General features: G+C 54.2%; 1 protein-coding gene across 1 annotated transcript in view; it reads left to right on the top strand.

The window, feature by feature from the left end:
* The window catches only part of FSTL4 (follistatin like 4), a 217,302-nt gene that overhangs the window by 82,781 nt on the left and 111,281 nt on the right, over positions 1–23,240 (top strand). Inside the window, exons 3-4 of the mRNA XM_032593837.1 lie at positions 7,352–7,545; positions 11,441–11,564. Of these exons, the coding sequence (XP_032449728.1) occupies positions 7,352–7,545; positions 11,441–11,564 (318 nt within the window). The remainder of the gene's footprint in view (positions 1–7,351; positions 7,546–11,440; positions 11,565–23,240) is intronic.

Here is a 23,240-nt window from a genome sequence, read left to right as displayed (position 1 = left end):
GTGTGGCTCAAGGGCATGAATGACTGCCACGCAGTTTCTAAAGGGATGGTCTAGGTGTGGTTTTGGAAGGGAGACGTCACAGCCCACACGCTGGCATCTCTGAGCACGACCCACCAGGCCCCTCCCCAGTGCTTCCTTCCCATCTCCCTGTCCCTTAACCCACACCCGTCCCCAAAGGGATTGCTCCTGCCAGCGGCAGAGCAGTGGCCTTCATGTCGAGTAATCTGTGTCCTGCAATCCCCTGTCCAGTAAACTTGGGCTTTGTTGGGGACTCCCAGAGTACAGGGCTGCCACCGTGCAGGATGGCCATCAGGGATTGGGGTCTTCATGGTGGCCTTGGGATTGCCCCCACCTACCACTACCTGCCAAGCCACCAGGGTCCCCAGTGTCAGCTTTGTGCTCATTTGCTGACCAGAACCCTAGTGTGGAATTGGATCTTTCCCAAAGTCTGCTGTGGCTGAATTCACCCCCAGGCCTCCCCACCTGAGCTGCTGCTCCAAAGCATGGGTCCCCCCGCCCTGCTGGCCTCTTCACAGGGCTGTCCAGGCCCGTCCTGACCAGCAGTGGCAGAACAAGAGGGCAGACGCTCACATTTTCCTCCTCTCCAGAGGCAGTATCTAGGGAGCTGTGTGTGCCCACCAGAGGGGACTCAGAGGAGCCACGTCTATGCAACCTAGTGTCCAGAGGGGCAACAACCCCTCTGTGGCTCACCAACTGACCACCCACCCCAAGGCTGGCCATGCCAGACTCCGTTCTGTGGGGCCACCATTGCAGGTTTGGGGGGGACCCCAGTGGATGAGATAGGGTCCACGCCCCCCAGTGATCCCACGTGCCATACGCTGGAGCTGCCCATGCCACACCCACATCACACACGCGGTCCTTCCACAGGAGCTGGCGTGAGTCAGGACACACCTCCCAGCCCCCTCCAGAGTTCCAGACCTTGGTCACTGTGGCTCAAAGTAGCTGAGATTGTCCCCTCCTGTGGGCAGGGCTACAGCCTTCATCTGAGCCCATCTGCCGCCCCCTCCACCTAGGATTCCACAGCTGTCCAGTGAGCAGACATTCAGCCAGTGCCTTCTACATGCCAGACCTGCACCAAGGCCCGCCCCTGGCCTTGGGGGGCCTTGAGTCCCACAGGGCCACCTGGCAGTCAGCAGGGAGCGAATAGGAGCAGAGAGTGAGGCTGGCAAAGTGTAGCAGTAGGGAAAGGGGACCAGCCCGTGGGGCACCTCTATACCCAGAGCGGCGTGTTGGGGAGACAGACCAAAGGACCCGGTGAAGAGATGGCTGAGGGTGAGGGAGAAGGAGAGCCAGCCCGGGATGGCCCCTCACCACCCGCCCTTCCCTGTGCCTGGTATCTCCAGCCCACCCCTCGCCCGCCTGCAGGTGCCTCCTGTATCCGGAACCTGGGCTTCCTGCAGGGGTCTTGACCGTGCACGGCCTCACACTCCATTAGAATCTGAGCTCCCCGCTGCCCGGATGGCATCTCCACCCTGCCCTCCTATACAAAGCCCCCTCCCTTGCCTCTCGGGAGCCACCAGTCCTACCCACATCTAGAACATGAAGCCTCACCTGCCTCAGAGTGAAGACGGTCCTTTGAGGCCCAGTCCGGCAGGGGCACGTGTGGCTAATGGAATATTCACAATGTCTCCCTTGCTTCCCTTTGTTTTGCACTAGAAAGTGTTCCTTTGATGGACATTTAATTCCAGAGGCTGCTACCTGCTTCCTATCTCTCTTTGCTCAAAAAATTAAATGCGGATGTGCCCGTGCTCCTGCTATAATAATGTCCCTCGGCGTGGAGGGAGCGCGGCTGGGATGGGAGAACATTAGAATCTTCACAGAGGGACAATTATTGAGGGAACTAGATTAATGAGGTGTCATAACAACTTAGCTAGATCTGTGGCTGACCTTTCTCATGGAGAATGGGCTTGATAAATGTAGTTCATTACCAAGTTCTGACATGAAAATAGGATCACACTCCGGGCTCCTCAGCAGGCTGATCAATATTTTATCTGCCAAAGCAGCAGGAGGAGCCCCGTACACATGCGCTGGCAGGAAGCCCGAGACCGGTGCCCAGGTGGCCACTGCGCACAGAGGGCACCCAGGCTGGCAGGAAGGTAGCTGGGTCCTTCCAACGTCCTGTCAGGATGTTCGTCTGTGTTGGGCCAACCAGGACATGAGCCTCCCTCCCTGAGAGGCCCCAGAGTGGGAGTGTCTGTGGGCAGTGGAAAGGGAGGGAGGTTTATCTACAAATACCAAGTTCATGGCCACCTGTGCCAGGCACTGGGCGTTGGCGAAGGGGATGATGACAAACGAGCCGCGGCCCGGCCCGCTTGGGGCACCAGCCCTACTTCATCCAGACAAGCCCTCAGGCCTGGCTGACTCCTTGGGACTTTGCAACTCTCAGGGCCACAGAAGCTAGTGAGGGATTGTCATTGCCCCTGTTCTAAGGTAGGAAGTGGAGGCTGGAAGGGCAAGGGAATGAATGCCTTTCCTGGGGTCTCACAGCTCGTCAAGGCAGAACCAGATGGTCTCCTGACTCCCTGTCCAGTGCTCCGTCCAGTCTTGTGGTAATTATCATTAACAGGGGTTGGTATCAGGTAGACACAGCAGCCTGTGATGAAGTCATGGGCAGGGTTGTTACAGGGTGGTCCCATCACCCCTGGCTTCTCTATGAGACAGTCTACCCTGGAGCCACAAGACTCGGTACTCAGCCATATTCCCTAAGTAACTCATTCCCCACGCATTTCGCACTGTAGTGTTGCCTGTGTAAGTGTCCAGTCCGGTCCCACCTGCCTGGAACTTGCCATCCCATGGAGGGGATATGGCAGATGCTTAACACCCCATCCAGATTCCCTCATTCAACCCCACAGGTTGTGTGAAGCTTTGGTGGACCATTGCCCACAACGCTGGCTGATAGCCTCCAACCTCGGGGACCCGCATCTTCAGCCTGAGGGCACTTTCGGGCCTCAGGAGTGTGCTCAGTCCTCATTTGGGAAGTCCAGAAGTGCCAGACAGGGCAGTAGTTAATGCCCCCAAAAGCAACCCTCAGCCAACAAGGGACGGAAGTTGGTGGAAGAGTGTCCCGCACCCTCCGACCTAAGCGGAGCGACTCTGAGGCCTGCTGGACGTAGTCTCTCCAAGGTTCCGTGGGACTGCGCCCCGGTTGCCCACAGTGGCCACCCCCCTTTATTGGCTTTCCCCCACCCCAGGCTCACCTCCCTCTTCCTTCCCCTCAGTTCTTGGGGCCATCTCCAAACATACCCCTCACCCTAGATCCTTGTCTCAGGGGTTGTGCAAGCATCCCACTCTCCAGAGTTCTCGGTGGAAATCCCACCAGCCGTGGATCTGTTAGTGAGGAAGCTTCACTTTACTCGGGGCTGAGTCACACAGGCCCTGATTCGAGGCTCCCAGGAAGGGCTGACCATTGCCATTCTCACCATTATCATGGCCAGCGCCCATAGGGACCCAGAGAGGGGGGTTGTGGTCCCCAGGCCTCAGCCACGCCCCCTCCACAGACCTTCTCTCCAAAGGGCTGAGCGTCCAGAGGGCCAAAGATAAAGCCTGGGCAGGTGATCTCTCTCTCCCCCTGGGACCCGGGCCCACTCCAAATAGGGGCAGGGATGCTAGTTTAGACTCAGTGATGTCTCTGCAGGGCCCTGAATGAAGAGTAAGCCACATGGAGATTTGGGTTAAGAGCATTCCAGATGGAGGGGGCGGTGAATGCCGAGCCCCGGGCAGGAGCACACTGTAGGGTCCAGTCTCTCCCTCCGCACCCCCACTGCTTCATGTCCCCTGCGTGGGTTTGCTGGGTGGGGCCAGGGGTGACCCAGCTGAAGCGAAGAAGAACCCAACCCTTGAGTACTGGCCCTCTCTTGTCCAAACTGAGTAAGAGGAAGAGGAAAGTCAGAAAACAGAGGCTGTGTGGGCCAGGCCCTCGGGGTCCCCGTGAGGCAGAGCTGGGCCAGCCCAGGGCTCAGCATCTCCTTTGCAGAGGGCCCTGCTTGACCTCCTGCCAATCCTTGGGAGGGAGATTTAGAGGATGTCTTTCCTTTCCTTATATTCATCTGCACTTTCCAGACGTTCTTTGATGGACACATATTTCTTTTCTAATAAGATAATTGTTCAAAACCGGCAGCAGGGTGGGGAGCCTTTAGCTAAAGGCCAGGTCTGGCAGATCCACAAATGCCCGGGGCTCCCCCTGTGAGCCACTCCTGTCTGCTCCCATGGTGACACCAGGGGCGGGAAGAAAAACAAATACAACTGGGACTTGGTAAGCTGTCACTCCTGCCAACCTTGCTAGCCTCTGCATTCTGGAAAGCAAGGCCTGCCTAGGGTGGGAGGAGCTTGCCAGGGGGCTGTCCTTGCTGGAGATAGAGGGTCAGAGGGTCCTGGTGAGAGGGCTTGGACTTCAACTAAAATGACCATCTCCATGGGTGCAAAAATGGCACCATTGGGCATCTTCCCTCTGGTTCTCACAACTCCTCAAAGTTCTAGGGACACTAGAGGAGCTCGGGAACATTGGGCCAGTGGTTTCGTTATCCGAGGCTAAGACTCATGTCAAGGGCAACTGCTTCTGGGGTAAAGGAGGATAAGATTCTCTCCCAGCAGCACACCACTTCATCTTGAGAGCCCAGTCCCCCACAGCCCGGGCACAGTGAGGGCTCTCAGTAAGGACAGAAGGACAAAGGAGTGCCTGACATCCTGCCTCAGCCCACGCTTCCCTCCCTCCTTGCTGCTCACTCGGACCCACACCAGCTTCCTCCAGATACTTGTCCCTGCCCTGTGTTCCCTGCTGCCCGGCATGGTCTTCCTTTCTGTCCTTCCTCCTCCTCCAGGGCTCATCCTGCAGATCCCTCCCCAAGGGAGGCTGCCTTCACCCTAGCCCCGTGAGCTCTCCGTCTGGAGGCACCTCTGACACCCAGGACTGGAAGCCCCGTTGTGTCCCAGCATGCCAGTGGCATCTGGCACAGACTTTGCAAATAAATGCCGACAAAGGGTGGGAGGGGCATGGCCTGTGTGGGCCCTGGCAGGGGGCAAGCCCGGGGGCTCCGGGAGTGGACCCTTCCCGACCCCTTACGCCAGGTTCATTTCTAGACACGTAGCTACCGTCCTGAGCAGGAGGTGTGTGCGGGGCAGTGCCAAGGTGGAAAAGCCAGAAGCCTCTGAACTCGCAGTGAACTGTACGGCCGGAGGAGGAGGAGCAGGGCCTAGAGACCCTGCTGTGGACCACCTGAAGGGACCCACCTCAGTGGTTTCCCTGGCCTGCTGGGGGCCACGGGCTGCCTAGGGCAGCAGGTGGCTCTCAGGAGATCTGTGCCCCACCGAGGTCTGTGAGGAAGGTTGGAGGGACCCGGAAGGATGAGATGCCCCTGCCCATCCTGCTCAGCCTGGCCCATCCCTCAGGTGGCCCTGCTGTGCACGGTCCCTACAGACCGTCCGCACAGCAGCCTCCTTCCCATCCACGCTGCTCGTGTCCCGTGTCCTGACTTCTGCTCCATTCAACCCTGCTAGGGGCTTGGGGGGAAAAGATTGGGCCCAAACTCTTCTTCTCTGTGCCCAAAACTGACTTTTATCCGGGCCCAGGAAGAAGAACCCAGTAGGCTACCACATCTTCCCCCGGGCAGGAGTGATTCTGTAGTGGGACAAGGCCACTGATTTCAACACCGTGCACTTCTGTGGACTTGAGAATCTGGTTTGCCAGCTGGGAGCCCTGAAAGCTCCCAGGAATGGATATTCCTCTCAGACCAGAGAGAGATACTAGCCAGGTTAGGGGGTTGGGAGAGCCATTCTCGTCAGAGCATGGAGACTCCCAGAGAGCAAATAAATTTGATTATATTGAACACAGCAATTGATTTTTTTCTAAATAAACATGCAGGAGAAAATGGTAACAGGCATCTGTTTCTGACGAGAATCAATTGACCCCAAATTAGAAGAAAATCTACAAACGCAAACAAGCACGAGAAAAAGTGGTTGGGCCATCGAAGCTTGTCTAGTGAGGGAGGGAGGGAGACGGACAGACAGACAGACGGACTTCCCTGTGAGCCTTTCCCCACCAAGTAGCTTCCTTGTTTGTTGCTCTTCAGCAAATGTGGTTTTGGTCATGAGGAAGGGACAGTAGCTATCATTTTGTGAGCCCTTATTCAGTGCCAAGCCAGTGCTGAGCCCTTCATGTGCGTATCTTATTTAATCTTCATAGCATCCCCATGTGGAAGGCACTGTTCTCCCCACCTCACAGATGAAATCACAAAGCACATGTTTAGGCAGCAGCAAACCCAGGACTCACGCTCAGTGGACTCTGGAACCAGTGCTCTCCAGCACTGCTTGATATTGACTCTCCAACCCTGAGCTGTTACCTGGTGCCCTCAACTGGCCTTGGACTTGAGGGGAAGAGCCCCAGGCCCAACAGTCCCTTCCGAGCAGCACGCATTGGCCTGGCCTTCGATGGGGTAGACAGTGAGGAACCCACACCCACGCCCACACCCACTCCCCGGGACTTAGCAAAGCCAGGTGCCATAATGCTCCCTCCCCGGGGAGGTGGGGAAGTGGGAGCGCGAGGAGCCATCCTGCTCCGCGAACAGCCCCACCGCCTCAGCTATGGGCTGAGCCCTGCGTGGTGTTCACCCTAGTGGGCCCGTCCCCAACAAGATAAACTACATCCTGTCACAGTGCATCACAGGCCTCATTTGCCAGAACACTGTGTGGTTCTGATGCCGTTCAGCAAGCATGCCTGAGATACAAGACCTAAGAGTCATGGGCCGTGTGCTTCGGTTATAATTTCTTAAAGCTCCCTTTTGTTTCTTGGTCATAGATTGTGTACACATGTTTGTTCTGAAGTAATCCAGCTCTGGGAATGTACCTAATTAACTTAAGCAGGGGCTTATTAGTCCTGTTAACTAAAATTCCCTAATCTATGAGGCCAAGTATTCAAAAGCAGCCTTTAAGGTAGGATTAAGGCAAAGACAAGCTATTACAAAATAGAACTGGGGCCGGTTTTCCTAAATCCGCTGTGGGGCTGCCGCTGTGAATTGCCCTAGCCCAGCTTCCCCGTTGTATCTGGCACGGTTGCTCCGTGTCTGGCATATAATAGGTGTTCAATAAATATTTGTGGGATGAGGAGACCGGCTCCTTCTAGCATGGGTATCCTGCAAAGCATATATTCAGTGCTTCACTGAACCCGTATATCGATGAGATGGCTTGGCAGGCCGATGGACAGACAGGCCCCATGTACTCCAGGTGCGGCCTGCACTGCCCGTGCTAAATGCCCAAGACCCCCAGTGAGTGGGAGGGACAAGATTCTCTCAAGACCAACGGAGGAGCCTGGCTGCAGTAACCTCATGCTGTCTTCCAGATGACCCGTGCCCCATGGCCGACTATGCCCGCCTGAAGAATGTCCTTCTGGTGCTCCAGGCCCGCCGGCGGCCACTCCCAGATGGGGACACCCAACAAGACCCTGCCTCTCAGAAGCGCCTCCTGGTGGAATCTCTATTTGCGGACTTGGATGCAGATGGTGATGGCCACCTCAGCAGCTCGGAACTGGCTCAGGTAGGTACAGCGTATGCTGAAAAACCGAATTACGCAAGAGTCCGGTTTCCTATGCAGTGTGCAGATAAAGAGAACTGGGGAGGTCCATGTGAGCACAGTCGTTCATAACTGCCTCTGTAACGGGACACTTCGGAGGCCTCTCTCCTGCAACAGCAGCCTTTCCCCTGGGAGTTGGAGAGCTTGCGTTCAGTGCCTCTGAGAATCTCTCAGTGTTTTCCCACCCACCACCTTCAGCCAATATTTACAAACAAGCTTCGAAACGCTCTCAGCTAGCTGGCAAAATACATACTTCCGAGGGGCTAGCCTCGAATGTTTTCATCAGGAAGTAAGTCTTCTCTTCTTGGAATCCTCTACTTTGCTTAGCGGGAACATTGAAAGGAAGTAGGTCTCGCTTCCACCAAGCAGCTTGGGGGCTCTTTTTTTTTTAAACAGGATAAAAGTGGCTTTTATTTTTTAGTTTGTTAATTTGTTTTGAGAGAGAGAGAGAATGGGAGAGGGGCAGAGGGAAAGGGAGAGAGAGAATCCCAAGCAGGCTGCACACTGTCAGTGCAAAGCCCGGCACAGGGCTCGATGCCAGGAGCTGTGAGATCATGACCTGAGGCGAAATCAAGAGTCAGATGCTTAACCGACTGAGCCACCCGGGCGCCCCCAGGACCTCACCATTCTGTAGGGCCCGACCTGCTTTGCTTTGCAGGAAGCCCTGCCTCCCTCCGCAAGCACAGCACACATGTCCCTTTTTCCAGCTCCGAGGTGGTGCCCGGGCAATTATTGTCTGCAGCAGAAAGTGAAGGAGGAACCCAGAGCATCAGCCCCTGCCAGCTGCCGAGAGGGCCTCTAGGATGCTGGTGGCAGACAGGCAGGTCAGGTAGGCCAGAAGGGCCTGCGTTCCTACTCCCGCTCTGCTGGTCTCCCTCGAAGGGCCTGGAGCCTCACCGGGCAGGTGCAGAGATATGCAAGGAGGGTGAGGTCAGCCTCTCCATGTAGGCTGGTGGGGTGGGGGCAGCTGTTCCTCAGAGCCCACAGAGTACCCGCCCGGAGGACAGACAATATAGATGAGTCCCCACCTTCGATGCCACTTTAAAGACATCCTTCACACGGCACAATGACCTTGTCAAAGCTGCGGCCAGGTCACTAGGAAGGACTGGGCTACAGACTGCCCTGGCACTCTGTGTGCATCCACTGTGTGCATGGCACTAAGCAAGGCCCTTTACTAATGACATAAGAAACATAAGAGAGTCCCTTTCTGTGCAGTGTAGTAGCTAGGAACTCAGACATTCTGGTCAAGCTTCCTGAGTTCAAGCCTTGCCTCCCGTATCTACTAGCTAGTGGTTCTTAGGAGAAAACCTCACCTCTCTGGGCTTCTGTTTCTTGTCCATGACCATCACAGCATCAGCAGGTGGATGAAAGGAGCTAAGGCGTGTGAAGTGTTCGACATGGTGCCTAGCACATGGTATCCTCTCGGTAGGTGATAGGTGCTCAACATCCATGCCATCATCACTGCCTTTGTTATTATCATTTCCCCCTTCAACCTTTTGGCCATCCTCTAAGCTGGGAGGTACTCCTGTTATCCCCACTCTACAGATATTTTTAGATGAGGAAACCAAGGTTCCAAGAAATCAAGTAACTTGCCTGAGTTGTGGTCACTGTCAAGAACATGATGAACTCAGGCAAAACCCAGGTGGGCTGGGGCGGCTGGGTGGCCCAGTCAGTGAAGCATCTGACTTCAGCTCGGGTCATCATCTCACAGTTCGTGAGTTCAAGTCCCTCATCGGGTGAGCATGAGTCCTGCTTCTCTCTCTCTCTCTATCTCTCTCTCTCTCTCTTTCTCTTTCTCTTCCTCTTTCTCTTTCTCTCTCTCTGCGCCTCGTGGGATTCTCTCTCTCTCTCTCTCCCTCTCTTCCCTTCACTCATTTGTGCCCTCTCTCTCAAAAAAAAAAAAAAAAAAAAAAAACCCAGGTGGGCTGATGCATATGCACCTGCTCTCCTCACAGCATGAGGGTCTCCCTGGGGGAGAATGGCTCCCACAAGAAGGCTCCACTTTGTTCTCTTAAGGTCTGTGAGGCCAGCAGGTGCCCACAAAACCCAAGTACAGAGCAGTCACCTGGAGGCTTTGCCATGCAGGGTCCCCCTCTCAAGGCCCTCTACTCCAGCCAGTCCAGAGGCTGCTTGCAGAGAGTACGTTGGGAAGCACAGATTGTAAGGCACATGCAAAACCCTGCTATGCTCACTCTCCTGGGCAACACGTGCCGGTCCATCCGTACGTAGCCTGCCTCCCAGGAGGCTTGCAGCCCACGGCCTCCCGGGCCCACACCATCCCAGCCCTACCAACCATCATGTGACCATCTCCGGGAGTACTCGGCTCCCAGCTATGGCTAAGACCCCAAGGAGCAGGGCCAGCCACCCACAGATGACCTGAGCCACTCTGGGAAAAGCCCAGGTCCTGTCAGTTACAGTTACCTTGCAAGAACAACCATCTGGCAGTTCCCTGCACTACTGGCGGTTCAGGGAGCACTGAGAACAGGTGGATTTGGCTTATCTTAGACAGAAGCACCTGTGAGCTCTCGTCGCCCCAGCCCCGTGTTGCTCCCAGGTGGCTGAGAAGTAAACAAAACCTTCCTAGGCATGTTGCTCTAACCTGGCAGACACATGCCCCGAGGCACCTGAAGCCGTTAACAATTATGGTAATCGGATTATGATTTCCTCTTTAATACTTAATGTATTTAAAGTCCATTTCATAAAACTGCCAAGCAGAGCCCAGCTAAAGTGGGCCTTTCCTTGACACTGAATCAAAGGTGTCAGGGAAAAACTTGTCAGTCCTATGAAGAGTTAATCAATTTCCAATTGTAGAAATAGACAAGGGGAAATTTCCATCTTTGGAAGATTGATTTCCGGCGTTCTGGTTGATCTCCCTTTTATTGAACACTTATTTGCTAGGTGAAGGGTCATTTTTTTTAACGTTATCACATTAAATTGCCTTTAACGTAGCAGGCCAAGCTAAAACTGTTAAATAAAGAGAAAATGTCTCTGTCCCCCTCTCCCCACAAAATAAAATGAAATCATTTCCTTTCTTCTGAGATTTCGTTCTCAGCATTTTCCTTGCAAGACTTTAGTCCCGGAAAACCCAGCCTCTGGCTCCAGCTGAGTGAGGGTGCCTGGAATTTCCACCCTTAGTCACCTTTTGGCATCTGGCTGGTCATGCTGGCGAGGCCATGGCCAGAGAAAAGTTCATAAAGGCCCATCCGTAGCACCATGCCAGAATCCCAAAGGCAGACGTTTATGCCCCTGGCAGAACGAGGCAGGCAGAGCCATGGAGCTCAGGCCAAGTCAGTAGAATGGCAGCTGCCCCTTTCTGGGGGGACGGGTGCTGTGACTAGCAGGTGCTGCCCTGAGATCCGTGAGGGCTTTTGGATTGTGGGGGTCAGGCAGGCATGCACTGATGGAGAAGTGACCTTCCAGCTCTACAAAACTAGGAGCCTGAGGGACCTTGGCTGCGCTCAGCCACTGTTTCTTTGCTGAGTTAATCTGATCAGGCCCCTTCTCCTCCCTGTTTCCCCATCTGTAGCATGAAGGGGTAGACCAGGACCCGCAAAGATCATTCCCAACTGAGACCATCTGGGATCTGTCCACCTGAACCCTCATCCCGACTCTGACCCAACCATTGTGTGACCCTGGGAAAGTCCCTGCCCTCCCTGAGCCTCAGTTTTCTCATCTATAGAATGAGAGGGTGAGGCAAGACAAAACCAAAGAGCTTTGGGTGCTCCCCATGGCCCACTGAGCTGTCACTGGAGTCTTCACCCCTCCCTTGGGCGGTGACCACAGCCCCTCTTGGCTCCAGCCATGCCCACAGCCCTGAACTCACTCCCTGCTCTGGCCTCATCCCTTTCCTCACCCACAGCACGTGCTGAAGGAACAGGACCTGGAGGAGGGCTTCCTGGGATGCTCACCAGGCGACCTCCTCCGATTTGATGACTACAACAACGATGGCTCCCTGACCCTCCACGAGCTCTACACAGCTTTCCGTAAGTCAGCCCCAATGAGGGGTGTGTGCGCGAATGGGCTTGTTTCCACAGGCGGGCTTGCGCCTCCCGCTTGCGGGGCTCTGGAGTCTGTCGTCGGTTGTCTCCATCGTTGGTTTCTTTCATACATGAAATCAGTTGAATTTGTTTTGCAACAAGCCTGAGCTTTAAGAAAAGGGTAAAGGAGCATGGGTGGGAAGAGGGAACGCGCGCTCTGTTCCTTTTGGGTAAAGGCCCTTCTTGGTGTCACTGGAGGAACCCAGGACTGTGATTTAAGTGTGGCTGGGAGGGCACTGCCAGATACCTGAGGGAGTCTATGACTCCAGGAGGCAGATTCTGCAGGAGCGTTCTGGAGGCTTGGCCGGGCAGGAGGAATGAGCTCCGGTAGAGAGCTCACAGAATTCAGCAGGGAGGAGAGGGGAGGGCAGTGCTGACCCCAAACCTGAGACAAGAGGGAACATTCTTGGCCTCAAAGAGATGAAACCCCTTTATGTTTCTTAAACATTCAGCCCCTGCTTAAAGCAGGTGATATGTGCATCCTGTGTGAGACACCCTTGGACATGACCTACAAGCTCACTGCTCCTACCAGCATGCCCTAGAGTTTGGGGAATAGGTGTGAGACCCCCCCCCCCCACCGCCAAGGTGCATTGAGTACTCTCAAGCACAGATCCTCGCATCCTCTCCCCAGCCTCAACCTCTACCTGGAGTTCGCCTTCTCAGAAAAGTATTCCTGCTTCGTGTTGACATTTCGTGCTGTTAATGCAAACATTCACAAGGCCTGAGAAGCAGTCATGATTCACTGGCAGGAAGGGCTCTTGTGGCAGATAGAGGAGGTACTCATATGACATGAGGAGAGAAACGAGTGGGACTCTTCCCTGGGGAAAGTCCATGAGCTTGACACGGGGGCAGAGAGGGAGGGAAGTGTGCCTTTCCGGTTTACAACATCCCTGTTGCCGAGGCTCAAAGTCCAACCCCCAATTACAGGGCTCTGCCTGATGTACTGTGATAGGTACCCATCGTCCTTCTCCCTGCCCACTACTGAAACTCCTATCGACGTACAGTAGTTCATAATAAGGTGTGAATGACTGGTAGGCTTAACCTGCTGTGGGAGGTGTTCGCCTTGTAGAGAAATTTATGCCTTGAAATAAATCTCTACATTTTAGGGGCACCTGGGTGGCTCAGTCGGTTGAGCGTCCGGCTTCGGCTCAGGTCATGATCTCACGGTTTGTGAGTTCGAGCCCCATGTCGGGCTCTGTGATGACAGCTCAGAGCCTGGATAGAGCCTGTTTCGGATTCTGTGTCTCCTCCCTCTCTCTCTGCTCCTCCCCTGCTGGTGTTCTGTCTGTCTCTCTCTCAAAAATAAATAAACATTAAAAAAAAAACTTTTCTAATAAATAAATCTCTACATTTTAGAATGTGTGGCAATATCAGCAACTCCCTAGACCTAGCTCATGAGAGCCAATGACTAGATTTTCAGCAATTTTGCAGGGAAACACTTGATAGCTTTAAATCAGCCATGGTGGGAGTATCTACACCACAGAAATTCATACCACACAAGTGCTACAAAAGGGGGAGCACTTTCTTCCTCTGGAGAGCCAACTGTTAAGCACTGACCTGCACGTCACTGGACAAGACCCTCCCTCCTGTCCTCAGTGTCCCCTCCTACAATATTCTCTCCACCTTCCCCACATAGGGACCCCCTGGTGATTCTAATCTCATAGAACACGAACAAGAAAAGAGCAGATGTCAAGGCAGATGACAGGGAGAGCATCCCTGCATGTCAGGAGAGGAGCAACCAGTGTCCTGGGCACAGCTCTGAGGCATTCCCAGCAATGCTTTCTGTGCTCGGCCCCTCTGCAAAAGATGGGAGGAAGGAAGAGGTCAATGTGTACAGCCAGGTACCCAGACTTGACTTCAAGGACTTGGAGGATGCACCAGGCATCACTACTGAGATGTCCCACAATGACATCATTAACCAGAGAATGGCACCACTTAGAACAATCCTGGTACCTGGTACCGCAGAAGCCTCTGCTCCGTGAGTTCTGTTTCTGAGAATCAGTCGGGGCCAAGGAGAAAACTGGCTTTACTCTTGAGGAAATGCAAGCATGCTGATTGCCCATGATGAAAAAGGCCTCCCTGGCCTCCCTAATGAAGGTCATTATAAACATGAGCTACCTGTGGAAAAGGACGGATGTCATTACTTCACCTCCAGCCATACGTCTCATGCAGAGCAATGTGGGATGTGTTTCCTTCGTTCCTGGATTATTATTTGAAAAGCTTTATAATCATCATTTTTAAAGCAAATTAGAATCTGCTGTTGCCTTGGACTTGTTTTGAACCAGGCAGCCAAACCATTCATCACACCCCAGCCCCAAAAATAGATATGCAATAAAATGTAAACTCACAGCCATTAAGGAAGCCACAAAATGAGTTAACCCAGCCATAAAGGCCTGACACGCGGCCACTCGGAGCATGAGGCATCAATGGTTTTTCAAAGTCATAGGGACTCTATATGAAATTCCCATAGCTGTGGGAATGAATTTATGGTTCAGTGAATGTTAAATAGGTAATTGAAATGAGACATATAGGTACAACTTATTACCCAGAAATCAATGGACATTAAAGAAACCTCACTAAAACTAAGAAAGTAATATCTCAAACACTTCAGCAACAACATTTTGGATTTAATTTAAAAACTGGAGCCAATGGGCTGGCATGGGTTGAGACTTTGACATTATATTTTTCTTTTTTTGCCAGGGTCCTTGGGCACCAGGCAGGATGGGGTCTGTGGGGTACCTCCTGGCAAGACTTGGTCACTCTGTTAAAGGATGGGTCTGGAGGACCTCTGCCTGAGAAGGGGGTTGTATTAAGTTTTTGGTGTTGTGTTGGGCAGTGGGTTGGTGGAGGGGTGCGGGGTCTCCTAAATTGCGTCTTCTCATGCAGCTGGCTTAGCTCAGGCTGGGCCGGTGTGTGCCATTGTCTGCAGCTGTTTGGGGGCATTGCCAGGAACCCCAAGGCTGGCGGCTGCCGTGCTCCACTGAGCTGGTTCATGCTGGGGCTGCACCCTCTTCCTGTCTCTGTGGAACAGGTGACCCCTCCCAGGGAGGAGGGCAGAGGCCAGGTACCTCAGCCATGGGAGTCAGTCCTGTGCCTGACTGTCAGATGGAGCTAAATCTCCTACTCATCCGTCTCTGTACACTGGGGGGCATGAAATATAAGGGTGGCCTCCCTCTCTTTCTCCATCTATCACCTGAACATTCTCTTCGAGTGGCTTTTGGCTTTCCATATCATGGCCTGATCTCGGAACTAAGGGCACAGTGTTCTCTCGCCACGTGCCCTCCACCCTCCCCAGCACCACCACCCCCTCCCTCTCCCCGGCCACACCAGCCACAGAGCCACCGCTCCTCTCCTTGAGGCAGAGGCCCAGGCCCCAGGGTCCTTGGTGAGCAAGATGTCCATGCATCACAATAAATTAATCTCAAAGTTGCTCGTTTGAAAAGCTTTCCAATAATGCATGTTTCTGCACTTTTCTGAACGTTTAGATTGGGATCATGGGGAAAACATATTGTTTAAATGGGGATTTTTCTCTCGCTTTCAATTCTTTACAAGCTTCTTGTGCTTTTTGGAAAGATACTTGTCCTTTTCATTGATCCTGTGAGGGCGACGTGTCGGCTGGGAAGGAAGGGTTTGGGCCGCGAGCCGGGCAGGATGCAGGGCTTCACATGCTAATGTTCTGGGGTCACAGATGCACCGTGTCACGGAGGAGAACTGCAGGAAGAGGCCTGTGTGGGAGCAGGACACCCTCCCTGCACTCCAGGCAAGCAAGATGGAACACAGTGGTTTCATCAGATTACCACACTACCTCTGTATCCAGGGCAACTCTGTGAAACAGAGGAGATGGTCACCTGGCGAATTTACCGCTGCGTTTCTGCTGTCACTGCTACAAAATGGAAGGAAGGTGCAGCTTTACCTTCCATGCCCTCATCCTCTGGAAAAAGGGATGCCCGGCACAGGCCAGACACCGTGTCAGACACGCTACGTCAGGCAGCCCTCAAGCCAGCCCGTGCTAAAGCTAAACACCCAAATCTATCTGGCTCCTTACCTGTGTAAGGGGAGTTCAGGCTCGCTTCACAGGATGAGAATGCCACTTTACCCTCCTCCGTTTGGTCCCTGAGTTTTCAACAGTGAGTACCAACATTTCAGAGAGCAAAACTTTATCTCTTTCATTGTTGGCTTTAGAGAGCAAGAGATACCTGTGCACGGGCCTCAGTGCCAGTGGAGGCCAAGACCGCTGTTGACATGACACCCTTAACCCCAAAGGGAGAAACTGGTTGCCTCACAGAGGACTTGCAAATCACGTGTCCAAAAAATCGGATTCGCTGCCCTTGGTCCCTCCTGCACTCAAGGGTATAAAATAGCTAACCTGGCTCGGCCAAAGGAGGAATTGAAAATCGGGAGACAAGAGGGGCTGAGAGGTGTCCCTCCCAAGGACAGAGGTGAGGGTGCTTTCTCCTCCCCTCAGGCATAGAGAGACGGCCTCCATGTGAGCTTGCTATGTGCCCCTGAAGCCAAAGCCAGTGTGCCATCTGAATGATTTTGCTTGTTAACAACACTGGAGTTAATAGTGGATTCTTAACATCGAGTCCTATAAAATGACACCTCACATTAATCATGTGTCAGCACTGTGTATTATGACCCAGTTTTACAGATGAAGAGACAAAAACTCAGCGAACTTATGTGGCTAACCCATAGTCACACAGCAGAACCATGATTGAACGCAAATGTCTAGTTCCAGAAACTCCTCGTGCATTTCCACACACTTTACGACTCATCGGCATTCTCCAGTAACGAGAGTCTCACTGTCCCCACAGCGTTTCCCTAAATTTCACATCTCAGCTCACTGCTCTCCTCCTCTAGGAAGTCTTCCTCGGTTTCTCTTCCTTCCACAGAGCCCCACACATCTTCCTGTGTGTGCTCACATCCCTGAGTTCACCTCTCCACAGTAACAAGGCTGTGGCCTGATGGTTCAGTGTCAAAGCTGGTTCAAATCCTCCTTCCGCCGCTTACTAGCTACATGACCTTTACCAGAACTAAACCTGAGCTTCACGTTGCTCGTCTGTTAAATGGCTTCATGACCATCACAGACGTGTACTCAGCACTAGTAAATGCTAAGTGCTGAGTAATCATGAACTAAGTAGGTCAGGGACGGACGTGAAGATTTTTGCGTGTTTTCCCCGCAGCCCCCACTGCTCCCAGCCCCGTCACCCTGTGCCGTTGTCATTATTATCCTGCCCCAAATTAGTGTATAGGCTCCAGGATGCCAGAGGCTGTTTTGCTCCCCATGCCTATCATGGGGTCTGGCACCCAGGAAACCCTTGGCCCATGTTTGTTTAGTGAGGGGATGAAGCGGACCTCTCTGCTTGCCAGAGGTCCAAACACAACGTAACTGTCACTAAAGGTCCCAGAGGGTCTTTGCACGTCTCCAGGGGAGCAGAGGAAGCACCTTGTTGGAGCCCCACAGCCAGGACCTCCACTGGGGAAGCACCAGCCAGGTTGGACCCAGCCAGCAAGGGCACCCCTGTGGCTTCCCTAGCAGCCCCAGACATCTCTGATCACCTGCATGAGTGACCGGGGTGGGAGGTGAGCCCTGATGCCCACATGGGCCTAATGCTTCCTTAATGAAGACGAAAGCTGCTTGTCCCATAAAGCTCCCATCCTGCTCCTGGGGCCACTAATTGGCCATTCAGCCCTCCTCAGGATAAGTGTTCTGTTAGGCTGTTAGGCTACCTGCCCGCTGCTTAATTACCTCTACCTCTGACAACTGTGTGTGGAGATAAGGGCTCCCGCTCAGGGCTGCCATGGCAGGAGCCTGCAGCCCACACCCCCACCCCCACCTCCCTCACACCCTGGCTGTGAGAGGACCAGGCACAGGCCCTCTGGCTCCTGCCATTCCCACCAGGAGAGTGGCTCTCGTCTCTGTGCGAATCCATGTACCTTGGGACTTAATTCATCAGCATACAACATGGGGTTGTACTTCCTCTGAGTGTAGCTCCTGGGAACCTGAAGGACCCGCCAGCTCAGCCCTGGCTGGGCCCCCGGGGCCACCTCCCTCCCTCCTGAGGCCACATCACAATGGCAAAGGCGACAGCCACACAGCATGCCCTCCTGAAAACTGGAGACCCTGGCCTCTCGAGGAACCGCCCCCACCTCCCCGAAGCTGGGCCCTGGCAGAATAGGAGGGTAGGCCTCTTGAGCAAAACCCCTGAGCACAGACACCCAAGCTCCCTGACTCAGGTCAATGCCAGAAATATCAAAGGAAGCAATACTATGACTGGATCACTGTGGGAAGACAGGGCAAGTGTGCCCTGAAGCTGGTGTGGGCCGGGCTCCAGGAAAGGAGGGACAGCACCTGGGCCGGGGGTGCAGGCCTACTCTCTCCGCTCAGGCACAGTTGGAGGGCAGTGTCCATGTAAGGAGCAGGCCAGCTGACTGGAACATTTCAGGGGCACCAGGCCAGGGCAGGAAGACCACACATGAGGACAGGTTCAGAAGCAGAGACCAGAAGGGGAAGGAGGAAGAAAGCATCAGGTCGGGAAACATGCACAGAGCCTGCTCTCTGGCAGGCGACATAGCTGTGAGCAGGCCTTGCCCGCAGGGAGCTTGCAGGCTGGCACACGGCAAATAAAACAGGAGCCGGGACAGGAGAGAGGCCACCTGGCCTGAATCTGTGCAAGCCTTTCGAGCCGGCGCCCGGCCTGTGAGGCACCTGCAGGTGTGCTGGCCCACCAAGTCCCCAGGGAGGGTCCTGAGTATCAGCTAAAGCCATGCACTCAGCCCTGGAAAACTCCTGTGGCCACTAGAGCCTTTCCACTAATGATGGTCAGGACAGAAAAGCAAGCAGGGCTGCTGTGTAAGGAGCTGCCCCCGTGCCTGAGCTCTGTCCTCCCAGGTGCCTCTTCTCAGGGGGCACATGAGCAGCCCTCCCTCTGCCCCAGCTGTGCCCAAAAAGCCATCGGCAGCTGCTGGGCTGGGGGCGATGCTCAGTGAGCGCCTCCTCCCTGGGGAGCGGGGCTGGTGGAATGGAGACCCCCGTACATCTACCAGGGCTCTGGGGTGGGGCCATCTCGCCCTCATCATGCCCTGGAAGAGTCGGCTCTGAATCAGAACTGCTGTTTGCTGGCCAATTTCTGCCTCTTGGGAGTTTGGAACCCAGACGCCTCTTGCTCAGGTTTGCTCCTACCAGTTGCATTGTCGGCCTGCAGTTTCCCGCATTGTCTGGAGCTGAGTCTTCAAGCACTTTCCATTTTTAAAGATCTCAGCTGGAAGCTGTCAATGGCCTCAGTGCAGAGCAATTGAATAGTAGAAAATGAACTAATTACAGGTTGTTATTGAAAATCTATTATATACAAATTGCAAAGAAAACTCATTAAAACATGATACTTTGGTGCTTTAAAAAAAAAAAAAAACCCTCCTCTTGGAGGAAGATGCAGGGGCAAGATGGCTGGATACATGTTCCTCATGTCCCAGAGTAACAATTCCCAGCAGGTCTGCAGATCAGGCTCTGGCCTCCTGTCACACAGCCCAGCCTGACATTAGGCACTACAGAGAAACCTGAAATTTTGCATGGTACAGAGAGTTCTCTGAATGTTAGTAAATACTCAGAAATGGCTGCAGAGGAAACAAAGAATTTCATTACAAAGATATAAAATGAGAACAATTTTAATGTCAGCTTCTTACCAGGATAGCACCCTATCGTCCTCATAAATGTCACTGTTTCTACAAAGCATTTGCGAGGACTTCAAAGGACTTCAACATGCAATTAAGCACTCAAGGTCACATTACCGATTTCTAAGCTTGCTCCATGGCACTGGAGTGTGGAGAAGCCTAGGGATGTGTGTGAATGGCTGAGCCGCCCAGAGCCTGGATCTCAAAGATGGCTCCTTGGATGCCAAGGCCTCTTCCCAGGCTCCAGGCAAGGGCCCAGATAGCAAGCTGAGGCCAATGCAGGGGTGCATCCCAGCCTGCTGCCTCCTGGGCCTGCCATCCGCGCCGGAGTCTCAGTGTGGGGGTGGCCCGGGTGGCAGGTACAAGCTCTCTTAACACTCAGGGACCCTTAGTGCTCTGAGGTGTGGAGAAGGCTCACCCCGTGTGTTTCTGAAAAAAGGGCTCTCCCCAAGGCTGTACACTTGGAGCACAAATCCCTTGGCCTCTGCCTCTGGCTTCCCTTCTCTCTAGCCGCCTGTTTTCAGGCTCTGTGATGATGCTCCTCAAAACCCTTTATCACCACCACTATGCAGGCCCAGCTCATGAGCCATGCTGGGGAGTGGAGGGGCGTGTGAGGGCTCTGCTCACACGTGCCTAGTGACTGAGTGCGTCAGCAGCATGTGGCCCACACTCGGACGTGGGATTACTCACAAGCCCCAGCACCAGGGTGGCTCCTGGCAGGACGTAGCTGGAGAGTTAGGCCCTGGTGACAGGCAGGACCTGGAGAGACAGAGAGAGGTGTCTTCTTCCGGGAGAGGAAAAAAGGGCAGGAGATGCCCAAGCTGCTGCTGACTGCCAGAAGCAGGCCTTCAAGTGGCAACCGAGGGGCTAGTTGGAGACCTCAGACCACAGCCAGTGACCCACCTTTGGTCTCTTCTGCGTCAGCAACACCCGCTGGCTTGTTGGTCCCTACCTTATGGTGACTGTTACTCATCAACCCTCCAGCCCCAAAGGCTGATCGCGCCTCGTCCTGGCCCAGGGCCCAGCCCCTCCCAGGTTCTCCCTCTGGGCAGGAAAGATGGTAGACGGTTGAAATATGGGCAGACGCCAAAAGACCAAAAGCTCCCGAGCAAAGATCGCAGCAGGAGGGTCAGGACAGCCGCAAACCCAGGAGGCAGAAGAGAGGGAAGGAGAGGAAGGGCTGCGTCTGAGAGAAGGTGAAGTTGTTGCCTGAGGCATTTTGTTCCAGCTGGAGAACAAGGCAGGAGCAAGAGAGAGAGGAGCCTGGAGCTTTCCAGAAGGTGGATGTTCAGCCTGGTATATAGTAGGTGCTTGATAAACATTCGCGGAAAGAATTAAAGACCATGATGGATTTATTTGTTTGTTTGTTTGTTTTACTGGTAATAAAGAGAAAAGGTTCAGAGTGGTTGTAGCAGTTCCCAGACAGGTGGTAGAGGCCATCCTATCCCCGACACCTGGTTAGCTGCCCACGACTCCACAGTGGTGGTGGGTTGGCAGAGAAAAGAGATATGCTGTGTGATCTGCAGCCCCTCCCTCAGGCTGGAAGGCCCCCACTCGTGCTCCCTTCCACTCACTGCTGTCCTGATGGGACTTGTCTCTCCCCAAAAGCTAGCCTTCCCCCTGACCGTGCCAAGCCACCCTCAGATCCCCTTATAACTCTGGCATCGGACAAACCCTCACCAAATGCCTCCCAGAGGCTCCCAGGCTAGACACTGTAAGGGGTCCCAGGACCAAAGGGGGGACTGGGATTTAAATGCTCTTTGCAGTAAATCAGGAACAGGGGAGGTGTTGTCCACTGAAGAAGGAGGACACGTTCCGATTCTGGGTAGAAGGCAAGTCTGCTGACAACCATCTGCTCAGAGCCCCGAGTTCCTGTTCTGGTTCTCACAGGGTTTGGTAGGGTGCTGGGGGCTGCAGACTTGGGCCTCTGCTTAGGAAGGCTGCTGCCGTCCTTGGCCCGGTGGGATCCAGGTTGGTACTGGGACGAGCAAACATGCATAACTAGTTGGTTAAACTTGGGCTGGACTCAGCAGGGGCACGGGAAGGAAAATCAGTTTCGTTCTCATCTGTGCAGACTCTCCCGTGAATCCCGAAGCTTCTGTTGCCTGTGGGGCTGAGGCGGGGGATGAGCTAGGACCATCCCCACGTGTGGCTGCCACACAAAGAGGCCTTACTGTCACCCTTTAAAACACGGGGCTACTTGGTCACGGTTTCCCACGTCCAACTTTGGCCGGGATTCTAGCCATCTGGCACCGTCCCTTTCCTCGTCCAGCTCCACACTTGTGATCTGCCCAGGGAAGGTGGGAAGGAGCCTGGTGTGTGAGCTGCCCCAGGCAGCCCGCAAGCTGGGCCCTTGGAGAGCCATTCTTCTCCAGATGGCATGGGCGTTTTGTCTTCAGACAGGTGCTTCGGGCGCAACAACTGTTTGTACACTTGTCGGGATTGCAAATCGCATCCGGGTGGGACAGAAATGGGCCCAAAGGACTCCGCCCCCTCCATGGGTAGCAGGAGGGGTAGTGCAGGCTGGCAGGTGGCTCCTCTGAGTAGCTACTCTGGGTTCTGTTGTCTTCCCAAAAGCTCTCAAGCCCTCCAGACAGGGCCATTCCTGAGCTTAGTGCTGGCCACATGCCAGACATTGCACCAGGCACCTGGCAGGTCTCCCTCCTCATCCCCTGAGTCCTAAAGGTAAGGAAACTGAGGCCCAGGGAGACTGAGGCCTGCCAATTCCAGGGTGCTGGCTACACGCCCTGCTGTAACCGGGACCCTTTGGAGTCTCCATTTCTTCCCCTAGAGACCCAGTTCCGGAGAGACCACAGTCATCTGTGACTGAGGGGGAGGGCAGAGTGTGGGATCACTGAGGCAAAACCCTCTCTGAAAGCCTTCACCTTGTGCTGTTACAGAGGCCAAAGTCTCTGCACCTGCATGCCCAGTGTGGGTCCCCAGATCCAAGACTGTGTGCCGCAGGTGTTTCAGACACATTGACCCAGATCCCTTAGGACCAGTGAGCTTTAGCTCTGCAGGGAAACAGGACCCCCAGGAGTCTCCCTGTCACACAGAACAGGCATCCCCATGCTCCCTGAGTGATCAGGTCCCCCATGGAGGGATGTTTTCCTCTTAAACACAAAGCCCACCAAACACCCATCCCTTCTCAGCTCTCACAGATAAATGCACTCCCAGAGACTCCTCTTTTTAGCCCTATCCAGCCCTAGCGTTGGTCCCAACTTCAAAAGTCCGCCTCTGTGCAACAGTGCTTAGAAATGCACTGACACTTGACAGCAGGTTCAAAGTCAGGGAGAGGATGGCTTGGAAACAGGAGTCACACGGTGCCTTTTGTGTGTGTTCAGACCGCCCCTCGCTCAGGGAAACCGGCTGACAGGCCACGGAAGGCTGACAGCCAAGGAGCCCCTGGCAGGAAGCTCCAGGCTGAGTACTCTCCGGCCAGTGGCACATCGGTCCACCTGGAGGGGGTGCCATCGCTCAGCACACGGGGCATGGGGGAACTGAACGGGTCCATGGAGGCCACCCATGGCCAGCTCAGATGTGACAAATCAGAGTGGGTCAAGAGCTGGACCCAGAGGAACCAGAGATCAAACAAGGGCATCAGGAAAGTTCCCAAGCTAACCCCTGACACCTGGAGATGCTGAGTGGACAAGTAGACCCAGTGACACTCAGAGTCTCCATGGAGATGGTGGTTGTCTTGTCTCCTGCGCCATGTCCCCACCTGGAGAGAATGGGGTGCATGTGACATGTGGGCTGAATCGGGCATCCTGCCGTGTTGTGACCATGTCTGAAGCTGTCCTCCCAGGGGCCCTGGATAATGGAGGGCATGGGGCATATACAGAATCCTCATCCTGCAGAATAGTGCACAGTTGATGGCTAGCACTTCCTGATGAAGCTCAGCTGAAGGAGGCAGAAAATGGGAATGTTCCCCAGCATCGGGGCGGCGGGGGGTGG

Source organism: Lynx canadensis, chromosome A1 (genome assembly GCF_007474595.2).
Source record: "Lynx canadensis isolate LIC74 chromosome A1, mLynCan4.pri.v2, whole genome shotgun sequence".
Lineage (NCBI taxonomy): Eukaryota > Metazoa > Chordata > Mammalia > Carnivora > Felidae > Lynx > Lynx canadensis.
This window is presented reverse-complemented; position numbering and strand designations above follow the sequence as displayed.